The sequence below is a fragment of the Carassius gibelio genome, chromosome A3, assembly GCF_023724105.1.
Source record: "Carassius gibelio isolate Cgi1373 ecotype wild population from Czech Republic chromosome A3, carGib1.2-hapl.c, whole genome shotgun sequence".
Lineage (NCBI taxonomy): Eukaryota > Metazoa > Chordata > Actinopteri > Cypriniformes > Cyprinidae > Carassius > Carassius gibelio.
In genome coordinates, this window is record NC_068373.1 from 26,079,244 (window position 1) to 26,094,060 (window position 14,817).

The window sequence follows — 14,817 nt, forward strand, 5'->3', positions numbered from 1 at the left end:
TGTACTCCTGCATAATGCAACACAACAGCTTTTTTATGAATGAAAAGGCTGCACAGCTGCATCCACTCTGTGTACAAGGCAAATCAAAGTAAAACAACTTCAATGACCATCATCACGTAACAAAACATTTATTTCGTTAAGAACAAAACAAGAGAGAGAGAGAGAGAGAGAGAGATATATACACAATATAATACAGTCCCAACTACAAAAATATTGTCCACTGCAATCTTTTACAGAATTATTGCTGCTTGTGTCTGAATTATGCATCAGACTTCTTAACTGCTGAACTGATCTTCCATCCCCTTTCGATTTGAGGAAGGATCGGTTTTGGATCAAAAGTTTGATGGCATTAGATGCAACACATCCTAATACCTAAATTATGTATTAGATATTTATGACTCATCAGCTTTCCATTCATGTTTCAAACTGAAAAGCAAACATGCTTATTGCATACTGGAGAATTTGTCATATGCTGCACACCACGGAGTTGTTTCAAATACATGTGGCAACTGTAACAAAATTAGATAAACCTGTTTTTGTTTTTTTTCTCTGATGTGTTTGAATAATCCCGCCTCTCCTCCACAGTGTCCAGATTGACCTGAGCTCTCAGATGAGCCTTGAGATGTGAGGATTATTCACAGGAGCCTGCGTCACTACAAACAGTCCATGGAGTTGTCTGGCACCAGGCTGAGTGGAGGTGCTTTTCCCGGAGTGCAGGATGGGGGCAGCATGGCATTGGGTGCAGGGTCCACGTTCTCTGAATCCTCCATTTTCTCAGCACATCCCTCCCAGTTGATGTGAAATCTGGTTACACGTGGGTTGGAAGCCAGAATGTTCCTCTGGAGCTGAAAGCAAGCAGATAAAAAGTCTTTCAATACACACTATAATTTTACAGCGATGCAAATTCATCAGGGATGAAATAGATGACGATAATACAACACCCCCCAGGTAAAACATGTAAAATATCATCTTCAAAATGTTTAGTTACAATCAGTTTTAGCATGTTGTCTCAGGCAACATTCATACTTTTGCTTTAATGGAACCCATTTAATATTTATGAAAGCTTGTTTCCATCACAGAATAACAAAATGTTAAAACTTTTTATCTGATGTTTTTCATGCAATTCGGAGATAAAAGTTAGAAATGTGAGAAACATACAAATCGCAAGGCACGTTAGAATTCTGAGAAGAAGAAAAAACAATTACCTTTATTTAAATGTAACTATAATGTCGAGCTCTGGAATTATTACTAAAGTGTGATATTACATGCACTACTCAAATGAACTATATTTGTATTTTAACAAAATTAACACTGAAGATACCTTTTAATAAAACTATTAAAACCCAATGAAATGGCTTTATGAGCAGTGTTCTTCCTTCTATTGCCATACTACATTTCAAACTAGAGAGAGAGATCACGATTCTCCTACGATTCTTTTTTTATTATTATTACTATTACCATTATTACAAGTATATAAATCAATAATTTTATTTTGCAAGGATTCTTTAAATTGATCAAGTGCGACAAAAGACATTTATAACAAAATATTTATATTTCACATAAATTTTGTTCTGAACTTTCGATCAAAGAAACTGAAAATAAAACTACTCATCTGTTTTCAACATAATAATAATAAAAATAAATGTTTAACAATAATAATTTTTGAACAGCAAATCAGAATATTAAAATAATTTCTGAAGATCATGTGACACTGAAGACTGTGAGAGTAATGATGCAGAAAATTCAGCTTGGCATCACAGAAATAAATAACATTTTAAAATACATTCAAGAAGAAAGCAGTTATTTTAAATTGTACAAATATTTCAAAACTTTACTGTTTTTGCTGTACTAAATAAATGCTCAAATAAATGCAGGTTTGGTGAGCAGAAGAGACTTTAAAAAAACATTACACATGGTTCAAAAACTTTTGACTGGTAGTGTGTGTGTGTGTATATATATATATATATATTTAAAACCCAAGTTTTTTTATATTAGAATGATGAAAACGTTGTTTAAATCACTGCTTCAACTACTCACTCATTCAAACCTACTTCACTTGTTTCATTACTGGATGAATCAGCGTTTTTGAACGATTCTCTAATAATTCATTCGTTGACAAATACATTTTTAAGACACTTATCGCCACCTAGTGGTGAAACAATGCAATTGACACGAACGGCATTTGAAGCGCAGTACTTTCAAAAGGGGATTTGTTCTATTTTGATAGCTGCCATATAGACATCAATGTTTATATCTGAATAATAAACTTTATCCCAGTATTTCTGTTATAATATAAATGACTGTAAGACTGAAATAATACTGTGTAGTTGAAAAGACTGTTTGTGAAGATGTTTTTTTTTTAACCAAACATGCTAACTGCTCTCTCTGTGTCAGCGGCAGTGCGAACACGGATTTGAATGATCCGGTAAGACTTTGTCAAAGGTTTAACAGACTCGGGGAATCGTTGTCATTTAGAAAAGAGATCGGGAGGGTCTCTGAATCCAGATCACTTTCTTTTAACAATTAATCATGCAGCTCTATTTCAAACAGCAAGTTTGAAAAACTCATCTGTTTTTAGAACAACCAACAGCCTTTAGTTTATGTAGCAGCCATTACTTAACAGTTTTCTACTTGATATTGCTCGTACAAGACAGGTGGGTCAAAAGTTGACAGTCTTTTCTTTGACATATATATCCAAGTTAACAGCTTATTGAATAAGAAAAATAAAAAAATGATTGTCCACTAGGAATTGATTGGATCGTAGAAAAGTAGTTGTTGCAAACTAGGGCTGCATGAAAAAATATTGCATGCAATATTTAATGTGCATCTTGTCAGTAAAGCCGGCTCTGTAATCAGCAGGTAAATCTCCATCACCTGCGTGCTTTCACATGGAGCTGCATTTACTACACAGAGCTGTTTTTTACATATAAGCTGCGCAAATTATGAGTGTGGTTTTGCGAAGCTTGTCAGTGAATAACAGCTGCATGTGAAAGCGCGCAGGTGATTTACTGCTGATAACAGAACCGGCTTTACTGACAAGATGCACATTAAATTTGGCATGCGATTTATTGTGCAGCCCTAATGCAAACTAAACAGAAGCAGATTGCAAGTTTACAGTCAGTTGTGGGGGAGTGATTTCTGGAGAAAAGGGATTTAATCTTGTCTAGCCATTGGACAACCTTTTAAGATGAATCAAAAACTTATGACAGCCACAGTCTAATAGATTACCCCTTTAGATTAAATATTAAATGGTTACAAAAACAAAACAGTTATTATAATGATGTATTTCTCATCCATATCACTATAAAATAAAGCATTCTGTGGAGAATTTGAATGGTTTCGATGTGTTTTATGGTTTGCGCAGACTCAAGCACATGATCTGCTCTGTGCTATCATGTCTCTGGAAGGGAACAGACTGTGTACACACTGCAGCGGTTCGCCTGACAACACGAAACCAGACTTCTTTCGTGCCCATGGAAAGCATATTTACACTGTCTGGATCGTTCCCTTTCCCCTATATAGTGCACCACGGGCCATTCACCATACAGAAGTCTGTGAACCAATTCCAGCTTCAGCGTTTATTTACAGTGAAGGGGGCAGGATGCTTCAGATTCTAGAAGGCATTTGATTGGACAGAAAGTTGGATGAGAAGCTTATATCTTCTAAATCCAAATTTTGTCATTGTTTCAGAGCAAGAAAGGCAAACATATTGATACTAAAAAAAAAAAACTTAACTTTTGAATTAATGGGGATTTTTAATTTCAGAGTGTAAGAAGCATGCTGACATACCTGTCCATAGTCAGGTTTGAGAGGCGGATTCTCACGAAGCTCAGTGTCCATGTACTCATTGTTAACATAGTAGCCGATGCGTATAAACTCCTGTCCTCTGTATGTGCAGGTGATCAGAACAACAGTGACACCCACAGCATCACTCTCAGGTATTAGGCCAGTGTTTGGAGCGTCCGCCTGTTGCACAAAAGACAAAAACACCATCACAGAAATTAAAAAGTAAAATAAAAGCATTACTTGGAATACTTGCATGACTCTAACTGGGTGTAACTGCAGGATAAGTGCACTAATTGACTTTGAATTTATACATTTAGTACAGAACAACATTAAAGGAACAGTTCACCTATGAAGGATCAACACTCATGTAGCTTCAAAAGCACGAAACAAACAATTTTCACTCATGTTCTTCTAGCTAAATTTACTTTTGTGCTGCATAGATGACTCGAAATACAGAACCTTCTACTGTTGTGTGAATGTGGGCATATTAGATTGACAATGTATAATTTAATAAATAATCTCAAACACAGGTGTGGTGAGACTATAGCTATTAAAGTACTGATGAAGTCCAGTTTTTTGTAAGTTGCATTAAACAGACGCAACACTTTGAAAATGGCTAATTTATACTCTTTTTGTGTGGGGGATTTTTTTTAACGAAGTAGACATTGTTGATAATGATGATCCGTGTTATGAACTCACCTGAAACACAAACATATGTCGGCCTGCAGGAACTGGACCAACCAGGACAGAATCAAGAGTTTGATCATACTCTTCACTTTCTGCTGAGCCCACGTAAATAATCTTCCATTCCAGATCTATAACAGAGAAAACTATTTTATTCAAATGATCAGATTGTCCTGTATAATGTGTAATTACAATTAACTATTCAAAAAAAAAAATATATATATATTTTTATTCAGAAAGGATGAATTAAATTAAATTGCATATAACTGACATGTATTTTGTTAAAGAAATGCTGTTCTTTTAAACTTTCTATTTAAAGAATCCTTATAAAATATAAGGATAAAATATCCTGATTTCCAAAAAATATATATTAAGCAGTTTTCAACACAATAATGAGAAATGTTTCTTGAGCAGCAAATTATCATATTAGACTGATTTCTGAAGGATCGTGTGACACTAAAGACTGGAGTAATGTTGCAAGAGATGTGACGTATATTATTATACATTTGTGTGAATTTCATCTGGATTTTTCGTTTGTATTTGATAGGCTAAATCTATACTGTTGTTCAGAGATAAACTTTAAAGTTTTATATGGCAATATTGTAGCACAGTGGAATTAGAGTAATGGATTTGCTAATTTACGAGGTTTTAATAAATAAAACTTTATGTAAAAATGATTGCAGTTAGTAATTTGGGAAGATTTATCGTAATATAACTAACGTAAAATCCATGCATAACTAAGCAACAGATGTATGTGTCTTTTTTTTTCTTCTTAGCAATACACACATCAATAGAAAAAGACAAAATGTTAGATGAAGAGAGACGATTAGCTCGGTTTAACTGAGAATAAAGGATAAAGTATAAATTACAGCTCGGTTTTCTCCTCGCACGCTTCAATCACCCGCCAATCTGACGTCATCTGCAGGAGTTAGCGCGTTAGCTAGCAGGCTAATGAAGAACGAGAAAACATATTAAAAATTAAAATAAACTTTAATACTCACCCTCGGGAAGATCCTCCATGCACTCAAATGTCACTTCGAATTGAAACGGGTTCCCAAACGGACTCGGGTTGTCAAGAACAGCTACATTTAGCACTTGCACTTTTGCCATTGCGCTAACGTTCCTGCAGTAACAAGGAAATGTACAATTTACCCCCAAAACAACGCAAGACCGATAAATCGAGAAGAAATTTAAATACTCAACATACGTTTTCAAGTAAAACTCCAGAAGCGTTGGCTTCACTTCTTAGCTTGCGAGCTATTGGTTCAACACCGTGGACTAACGTTATACTGTTAAAGCAGGAGAATAGAGAAGTCTAGGTAATCTCTCCTCACAAATTAAAAGGAAAAATAATTAAATCTATGATCGAGAGTAACGTGTAGACGTAAAACAGGTGTTATTTCGCGAAACTCGTTACTTAAACTGACAGACAATACGAGTTGCGTAGTCTCCCGCCAGAGCTTTCAGACAACTCCAGGAAGCGTCACGGAGAGCGGATTGGTCTGCGCGCTGATTGGTCAGTAGACCAAAGATCCCGGATTCTGTGGACGCTGATTGGACGACAGTGAGAGCTGTTAAACGGACGGACCCTCCTCTCTGGTTGATTAGCTGCATGATGCATCATCTTTTATTGGAGAATTGGAGAAGGGTGTTACTGTTACTGCACAACCAGAGGCTGCAGTTTCAGGACCGCATTTCTCAGTAGCCCCAGCCCCTCCCCGCAGAACAAACACAAGATCCAAGGGGATTGTTTGGATCCACATCTAGGAGTGGATATGGGTGGGTTTTGAGTTCACTTGGTGGAGATGAGATATAACCACGGACCTTAGTTTTTTTTTTTTTTTTTTTTTTGCAACAGCGCCACCTTCCGAAGTGGATGATATAGCGGAAGCTGCGAACGAGCTTGAATCATTATATATATATATATATATATATATATAGACACACACACACACACACACACACACACACACGATAGATAGAACATTTCTGAATATATACATTTAAGATAAAGATACAATAATTTGAAATGTAATCACTAATTAATCGTTGGTGAATCTTTACTATGAGTTAGTCTGTAATGTGAAAGTAAAGTACCACCAAATGCTCCTCAGGTCCCTGTAACTAACCAAATCCATAAAATCAGTTCATATTGGCCATGCAGAACATGACAGAATGTAACATATGATAACCATGGAATTTATGTGGTGTAGCTCTGCAGATGTGGCCTACATTTGAACAATTAAAACTGCCAAACATCTCATTTCTCACTGCAAAACAATGCCAAATTGACAAGCTAATAACAAATACTGTGGTGCAACCAGGCAGTCAGTACAGTTTAATTATAAAAGATGATTTATAGCCTACTTAATATGGTAAAACAATGAGCATTAAACACATTTTAACACTAATACAGTAAGCTACAGGTAATCTGACATTTCACATAAACATAATATTTTTAGGTTTAATTAAAAAATCATTACAGTCATTAAATCAACAAGGTTTAACTAAATCATGGCCACGAATTAAAGGGATAGTTCACACAGAAATGAACATTTGATGTTTATCTGCTTACCCCCAGGGGATCCAAGATTTAGGTTACTTTGTTTCTTCAGTAGAACACCATTTATGTTTTTTTTTTTACTTCAGTCATTGCAGTTTCTCAGCACAATACTTGGCAATGGTAGCAGAATCTATGAGAGTAAAAAAAAAAAAACATGCACAGACAAATCCAAATTAAACCCTGCAGCTCGTGATGAAACATTGATGTGTAAAGACACAAAACGATCAGTCTATGCAAGAAACTGAACAGTATTAATATTGTTTGTTTTTTTTTACCTCTGATTCACACAATGTCCGAACCGTTATAGCTCTTGTGAATGCGCTTCACGCTAGCAGACAAATGAGGCGTCTTCTTGTTGAATTATTAAAAACCAAATGTGAAAACTGTTAACTTGATAAATAGAATTAACCTAGTAAAACCTGCTAGTTTTTATTTTTTATTACTTTTTTATTATTGTGAATTAAATTTGAATTGTGAAAGATTCCAGAAGTATCAGTGACCATCTGTGTCTGTGTATCAAGTAGGCTAATGAAATGTCTTTTATTAGAGAGGTTGTAAAATATTAAGTCAAGTTAAGACGAAGATGAAACAGCTGACAGTTAAAGAAGAATAACTGAATATTACTATGCATCAATTTGTTTAAATGTATTATTTTTTCACCACATTTTACATGTTGTTAGTGATCACGATATTTCAGAAGCTCCAAGTGTTTATAGCCTAGGCCTACTTGTGAAACACTTTCTGCATCTTATTTTATTTGTCTCTTTTTCTGGAAAAACAAAAACAAAACAACTGATATGTGTACTGTGCTAGACTAACTGATACTTGTTAAATCACTTGAACACTGTTGCCCTCCTATTGGTCTGAATTGCTTCTATTTGCTCTTCTCATTTGTAAGTCACCTTGGATAAAAGCATCTGCTAAATTATTAAATACAAATGTATATTATATTATATTATATTATATTATATTATATTATATTATATTATATTATATTATATTATATTATATTAATTGTTGTTGTCGTAGTCTATATTTTACTGTCTCAATAGTCAAGTTTGTTGTACATTTTTTATTATATTGTCTATATATTACATTATAATCTGTTATATTATGTTATATTTTATTTTATTCGTTGTTGTTGTACGTTTTACTGTCTCAATGGGAAAGTTTAATGCTAATTTTCTTTTTTTCTGTGTGTGGATCGTCAAAGAAGCAACAGTAGCGAAGTGGTTAATAATTTTCCTATAAGGACAGGAGGAAAGGGATTAACGGAACTGTGGTATGTCAAGAATTTGTTCTTGTAAGATTAAAAGTTGATTCGCTACCACTGGATGTCGCGACACTAAAATAATATTTCAAACCGATGGTATTGATAAGAAAGAGAGGTATAGTGCTATTTAAATCTCTTGAAACTTTAATGACAGCTAAAAATAGCTTCAATTTAAAACCTCAAATCAGTCAGATGCAAACCATTTGACATCCGCGAAATATTTAAATTAGCAAGAGCATAAAGATGAAATCAGCGATGATGTGTGTCAGTGAAGTCACTGATCGAGAGCGCGCATCGCTTTGGTGAGCAGGTGCATGTCTGCGCACAATAGCGCGACTGTCTCGCGCCACAGGTAGTAGCTGGACTCAGGTGTTGTAACACGACACTGAACCATGTGATCAGCGATGAGAATTTAGGAAGAAGAAGAAAAAACACAGCTCGAGCATTCACTCAACACACTAGTAAATAGGATAACAACCACACAAGACCACCATTGATAGCAGAGCAGGATCTCGAAGGACAATGTACTATTATTATTATGAGCGGGACGCCGGAGTATTGCGCTAGTTTCGGTTTAAATACTTCATTTCACCGGTAAGGTGAGGCGGAAGCGAGCTGCGGTCAGATCTATTGGACATACAGTCTATTCGTCGGAAAACATCGTGGATTATGAAGGTGGAAACACAGGTATGAGTTTGTTTCTGTTTATGTGTCTACTATGGACGAATGTTTCCTTAGCAACACAAATAAGAAGGAATGTGCTTGTCGTGGACTGGAAAAAGGCTAGTTGAGAAAAGAAAAATAAATACCGGTAGGCTGCCTTTTTTTCTATTAGGATGGCCAGGGTCAGCTGTTAGGTGTTAAACACATCCAGTACAGCTTTAAGAAATATTTAAAATGATTGACACATGGTGATTTTTTGAAAGTTGAAACTCATAAAAAAAGTTTACACATAAACATTAAGGTTTAATGGAATGAATCAGTGCATGTGTGTGTGTGTGTGTGTGTGTGTGTGTGTTTGTGTATATATATATATATATATATATATATATATATATATATATATATATATTTTATATAAAATGTAATTTAGGAGATCATAAAAAAAGATTAGCAAGCTAAATAATCTGGTTCCCTATTAATCACTTTTACTTTAACTGATTTAGTTTGTTGCACACAATATGAACAATCACGTTTGCAAAACAACTTCAGATCCTAACAGACGTTTCTACTCTTCTTTTGCAGCTTGCTGGAGACAGATAGGACTATTTTTATTCTTTGATCTGGGACATGATTTATTGATCACCTCCACTCCAACCTACCCGGAGCGTCAGGCCCTTCTGGATGAGGGTAGAGGTGCAGACTGACTCCATCAATCCAGAGATGATACGGCAGGTTGGGCTTTTGGCAGGGAGTTTTCTGCTGCTGCTTCTCAGGAATGTTTCGGCCCAGGGTGAGTCCTTCGCGCCACTTCTGCAGTCATGTCCAAAACTGAACTTTGAGAGTATCCTATTTATCACTGCTAGACTCACTGCATTTCAACAGCTCAGTGGAGTTGCATCAGATTAATCTGAACACAAGAGCCTAACACTCCTCTAACTTGTACTAAATTAGTACAGGATTGTTTCTGGAGCAGACAAGCTCAAGCATGTCGGTTTCCCGCAGAAGTGTCATAAAAACCCTGAATATCACAAGAACGATACTAAGAAATACTATCGTCCTTACAGAAAACAGACCAAGTTTTAGGGTCATTAAGATTTTTTTGTATTGTGACTTTTGTGATGTATTGTGACTTTATTTTTAAGACAAGTAGGTACGTTTCAGCCACAAATACTTAAACTGCAAAACAATTTTTTTTATTCTAACCTAACGATACTGTATACTAATGTGAAATATAACACTTTATAAATATAACACAGTTCTTAATAATAACTAGTTGCTTATTAGCATGAAAATTACTAGCATATTTGCTATTTATTAGTACTTATAAAGCATGTTCTGCATGACCATATTGAAGATCCCTTACTACCCAATACCTAAACATATCAACTACCTTACTAACTATTAATAAACCCCAAATTAGGAGTTTATTGAGGAAAATGTGGTATTTAATACCGAGAGTGTGACATTATTGTGGTGTTAGTTGTACACCTTTGATGCTGACTTAAAGACAATGAGAATTTGAGGCTTGGCCATAAAGAGGTGTAATTTTCTTTATAGAAAATACAATTTATTTGTATTTTCATTCTCATTTTTGAAATAGAACATGTTTTGTGAGATTCATAAGTGGGGCTGTAAATGGTCACGCAAACAAAAATACGATGCTACACATGCTTCATGACTCAAGTTTCTTTCATTCTTTAAAGTTATCTTTGCACTTTTGCCCTTGAGGGATTATTTGCTCCTGTGAATCATTAACATTTTTTCTCTTTTTTATATATATCCTCCCACTCTCTTTCCCTTTTTTCTCTCTCGATCTCTCTCTTCTATATATGTGTTTTATCTTCAATATGCAAGTGTAACATTTATTTTCAGTCAAGTTAGCAGTTTGTACCATTACTTCTTCCCTGACCTTCGAACGCACATTATGGCTTGTCAAAGTGCATTTTACAAAGATTTTACAAAGTTGCCAAATTTTGAGATTATTTGAGGTTTAAGGGATTTGTTGTTCCTTACAGAATTGAGGCTAAGCATAGGGCACCAGTTCATACTTTGCTTCATTATTATTAAACAAGGTGACCATGATAATAATTTATAAATTTATAAATTAATATAAAATGGATTTGATATCAACCAGTCATACAGCACCACATGATTAAAGGCAATGTAATTACTTAACAAGTGCAGTATTTTTTATTACTATGTATTTTTTTACATCTCATTTGTGTAGGCATTTATGATTAAGATTTAACCGTCTCACTCTCTCAATTTTATCAATTTCTTTTATATTCAATATCCAGAAAAAAGAAAAGAAAAAGAAGAAGCTCTGAACACTGGGTTTCATAATATTGCGATAATTCATTAACTGTGAGATTTCACCATCACGCTGCGGATGTATCACACTTTACACAAATCGACATGGAGAAAACTTAAAGTTCCTCTTTTATTAACATTTAGTTCTCATTCTCATATCTTTGTTTCTCTTTCTCAGAAATAAAGCCTTAATATTGAGCTCAGTGGCATAGGTGCACAGCATAGTGATGTGATTTGAAATGAAACTGGCACATAAATATTAAAGAACCAAAAAATGCTACCTTGAGCTGCAACGCTGCATTAAAAAACCATGCAAGATTTGTGAGCTATAGGATGAATACCAAAGTCATATTAAGAGTCTGCATCAAAAATCTGTACAATTGATTGCAATCTCATTGTAATATTTTCTGTTTGCAGTAGAAATGACCACAATGTCCAGTAACTCTACAGCTCCCAGCGCAGTAAGTAGAGATTCTCCTGAGGTGTAGTCGTGTCTCCATATATAAGCCTCAAGTGCATCATCTGTCTAGAAATTATAAATCATTTTAGTTTATTCAGTTTCACATGATCCTTTAGAAATCATTCTAATATGCTGATTTTTCTGCTCAAGATAAAAAGTATTATTAATATCAATGCTGAAAAAAGTAGCTGATTATTATTTTGTGAAAGCACTTTTAAACAATTGTATGCATGCTTGGTGAGTAAAATGATTATTTTCTTAAAAGAAAACCCCTGAAACAAATAACTTTTATGTTTATGGCTAATTCATAATGCAAAAACAAAAACAAAAAAACCTAACATATTATTACTTCTCACTTTTCATTGCCCTTGCTACATGTTATTACTACACTAATAACAGTAGTATAGTAATAACATGCATGTGCAAATGCAAATTATGCATAATTACATGCAACTAACCTTAAACAAGTCAGTGTTTAATGCAGTTTAGCATCCTGTTCTACTGCTTCAGCTGATTAACATTCCTACTTTTCTTTGACCAGGGCCCTGATATTGTGGCCATTGTTGTACCAACCGTGGTCCTGGGACTGCTGGCTATTTTAACAGCGGTTCTGTTGTTTCTGTTCTGCGTGGTAAAGAAGAAGAGACAGACGGAAGGGACGTACCGACCCAGCGCAGAGGAGCAGTCAGGAGTGCATAGTGTAGAGACGCCTGACGCTCTGAAACTACCCAAGGAGGAGAGACTGATTTAACACACTGGTTTATGACTAACATACAGCACATGATTAAAGTGACTAAATTCCAAAATGGTTAAACGGATAAACATTTACTAAGGAACATTTCTAAAGGCACAAACTTAGCCCTATGTTTTGGCTAAAGTCTGACTACTTGGAAGAAACTTGAAGGAACAGATTGTCTCTCCAAAAGGCAACATACTGATCTGCACGTGTATCTCTCTAGCATTTTATGCCATTTTAGCCTGGTAGCTTTTCTCTGAATACTTCATTTTGTGATGTGTTACCTGTTTTACGGTTGCTTTACACATAAAAATGCTGATGTTTGTATGTAGTGTAGAGAGAAATTTAAAGGTGAAGCATGTAGTTTCTGCGCCCCTAGTGGCACGAAACAGAATTGCAGTTTGTTTGTTTCACATTCAGAATGGGCCAGGCTTAAAATGGTTGGTTCAACCAAACATGAAAATTCTGGCGTCATCTACTCAAGCTCAAGTTTTTCAAGTTGTCCTTGTGTTGACTAGAATTATATTTTAAAAATGTTGGTAACTGAACAACTTGAAAGTAGCTACATAGAAAAAAAGAAAAGAAAAAAAAAACATACTATGGAAGTTAATGGGTACTGTCAACTTTTTGATGACAAAATTTTCATTTCTGGCTGAATTATTACTTTAAATGGCATCAGCTTGACCAATGGTGTGAATTTGGGGGTTGACTGAACAATGGATGCTGGTCATTATTATTGCATTTCTGTTTGTTGGCACTACATTATGCACATTACACCTTTAAAAAATTTATTCAGATCAATTTGCTCACAATATAGATGTTAGATGTTCATTCTCATATGTTTGTTGAAAAAACTTTTCAAATGATTGAGAAATGGCATTTGTCTTGATTTACCTCAGTAATGTTCTCAATCTAAATAATTTAATCTAGTATTAATTTACCAGAAATTTGATCAGTGCAACAGTGAATTGACTTGGAATCATTCTTGATTCTTTTATCATAGCACGAATGTTTACATTCAAATATTTCATGCATTTTTTTTCACTGGAGTACTTTTTCAAAAAATGTCAGCTTTTTAGAATCTGTTAAATCGTGCCGTTTTTATTTAAGATTACAAGGCACAAAGGTCATGCTATATTGTGAATATAATAAATATAAATGCTAATGGGTTTTGTTATGCCCAGCAGTCACTATATTTACAGAGCAGCACGGCCAAGTGCCTTTGCTTTTATAAAACTCTTTTTCTATATTAAAAAGCTGAAGAGACGGGACAAATTATCATTAAAACATTATTTTATTAAGCTAATTCATTAAGTGTTATTCTTCCGCTGAAGATGCAGTCTCTAATATAAGAGAATGTTACTACGCAGTAAAAATATTTTGCTGTGGGTGATATGGTGAACAGTTGTGTATTCTATAATGTAGAATTTAGCAAGACTGTGCTGTGCTGGTTGTCTTCTGTCTTCCATTTGTATTTCCACAGCATGAAGGTAATGTCATACAAATGTATAAATGAAATGCTCATTTTCAAAATCTTTCTAGTGTACTGACATTTGTTATGACATCAGCTGTACAGAACTACAACTAAAATGGCAGTTCAAAGACAAAATTGTAAAGACGGCTGCACACTTGTTCCTTTGACTCATAAGGTCTATTTACCCATTGGGCATTATTTCTTTATACACAATAGTGGGTGCAGCTAGTGCAAACTGATGTACTAGTGCAAACTGATGTACTGTTTACTGTTATGGCTAGGCTAGGCTTCTTTGAAATGTTATGACATTACATAAATATCCCATGAGTGCTGACACTTTAATAATATCTGGGTGTGCATGGAGGATTATATTTCTTAATAAGCATAGTATAGTAATCAGGCTGTGTCTCACCGATTTTCTTGCCAAAAACATTGCAAGAGTTTATTGTGAGAACTAGAGCTAAGAAAAGCATGTTCAGCACGTTGTTTTCAGCAACACTGCTCTCTAGTGGTCTAGTGTCTCTTTCAGGCAGTTGTTTTAAAATAAATAAGTCATCCTGTGTCCACCTGCTTGAGTACCACTAATTTTAAAGGGTTAGTCCACCCAAAAATGAAAATTAGCCCATAAATTACTCACACAAATCCAGTCAGAGTTATATTGAAAATGGTCTTTGCTCTTTCAAGCTGTTTAATGGCACTCAGTGGGTCCAAAAGAAGTTAAATAAAAAGCATCCATCCTTAATAAAAAGTGTCTCACAAGGCTCTGGGGGGTGGGAGGGGAGGGTTGAACAAAGTCCTCTTGTAGCAAATCAATGCATTTTTGTAAGAAAAATAACCCTATTTAAATCACTTGAATGTAACTTGCGTT

At 34.9% G+C, this 14,817-nt stretch overlaps 2 protein-coding genes across 3 annotated transcripts; one reads left to right on the forward strand and one right to left on the reverse strand.

The window, feature by feature from the left end:
- Nucleotides 1-112: 112 nt before the first annotated feature.
- LOC127953731 (histone chaperone asf1b-A) lies at nt 113-6,064 on the reverse strand. Its single transcript, XM_052553013.1, has 5 exons — nt 5,678-6,064; nt 5,472-5,593; nt 4,486-4,601; nt 3,790-3,966; nt 113-845 (listed from the first exon to the last, which is right to left on the reverse strand). The coding sequence occupies exons 2-5, from the start codon at nt 5,578-5,580 to the stop codon at nt 654-656; spliced, it is 594 nt and encodes a 197-aa protein (XP_052408973.1). The 5' UTR covers nt 5,581-5,593; nt 5,678-6,064; the 3' UTR covers nt 113-653.
- A 2,374-nt stretch (nt 6,065-8,438) lies between these two features.
- crb3a (crumbs homolog 3a) lies at nt 8,439-14,010 on the forward strand. Of its 2 annotated transcripts, none has more exons than XM_052553023.1 (4): nt 8,439-8,993; nt 9,552-9,759; nt 11,697-11,740; nt 12,281-14,010. In XM_052553023.1, exons 2-4 carry the CDS (start codon nt 9,651-9,653, stop codon nt 12,488-12,490), a joined length of 363 nt encoding a protein of 120 aa, XP_052408983.1. In that variant the 5' UTR covers nt 8,439-8,993; nt 9,552-9,650; the 3' UTR covers nt 12,491-14,010. The 2 variants fall into 2 exon arrangements, with proteins under 2 accessions (XP_052408983.1, XP_052408990.1); XM_052553030.1 differs by having other exon boundaries at nt 8,486-8,993; nt 11,700-11,740.
- The last annotated feature ends 807 nt before the right edge of the window (nt 14,011-14,817 follow it).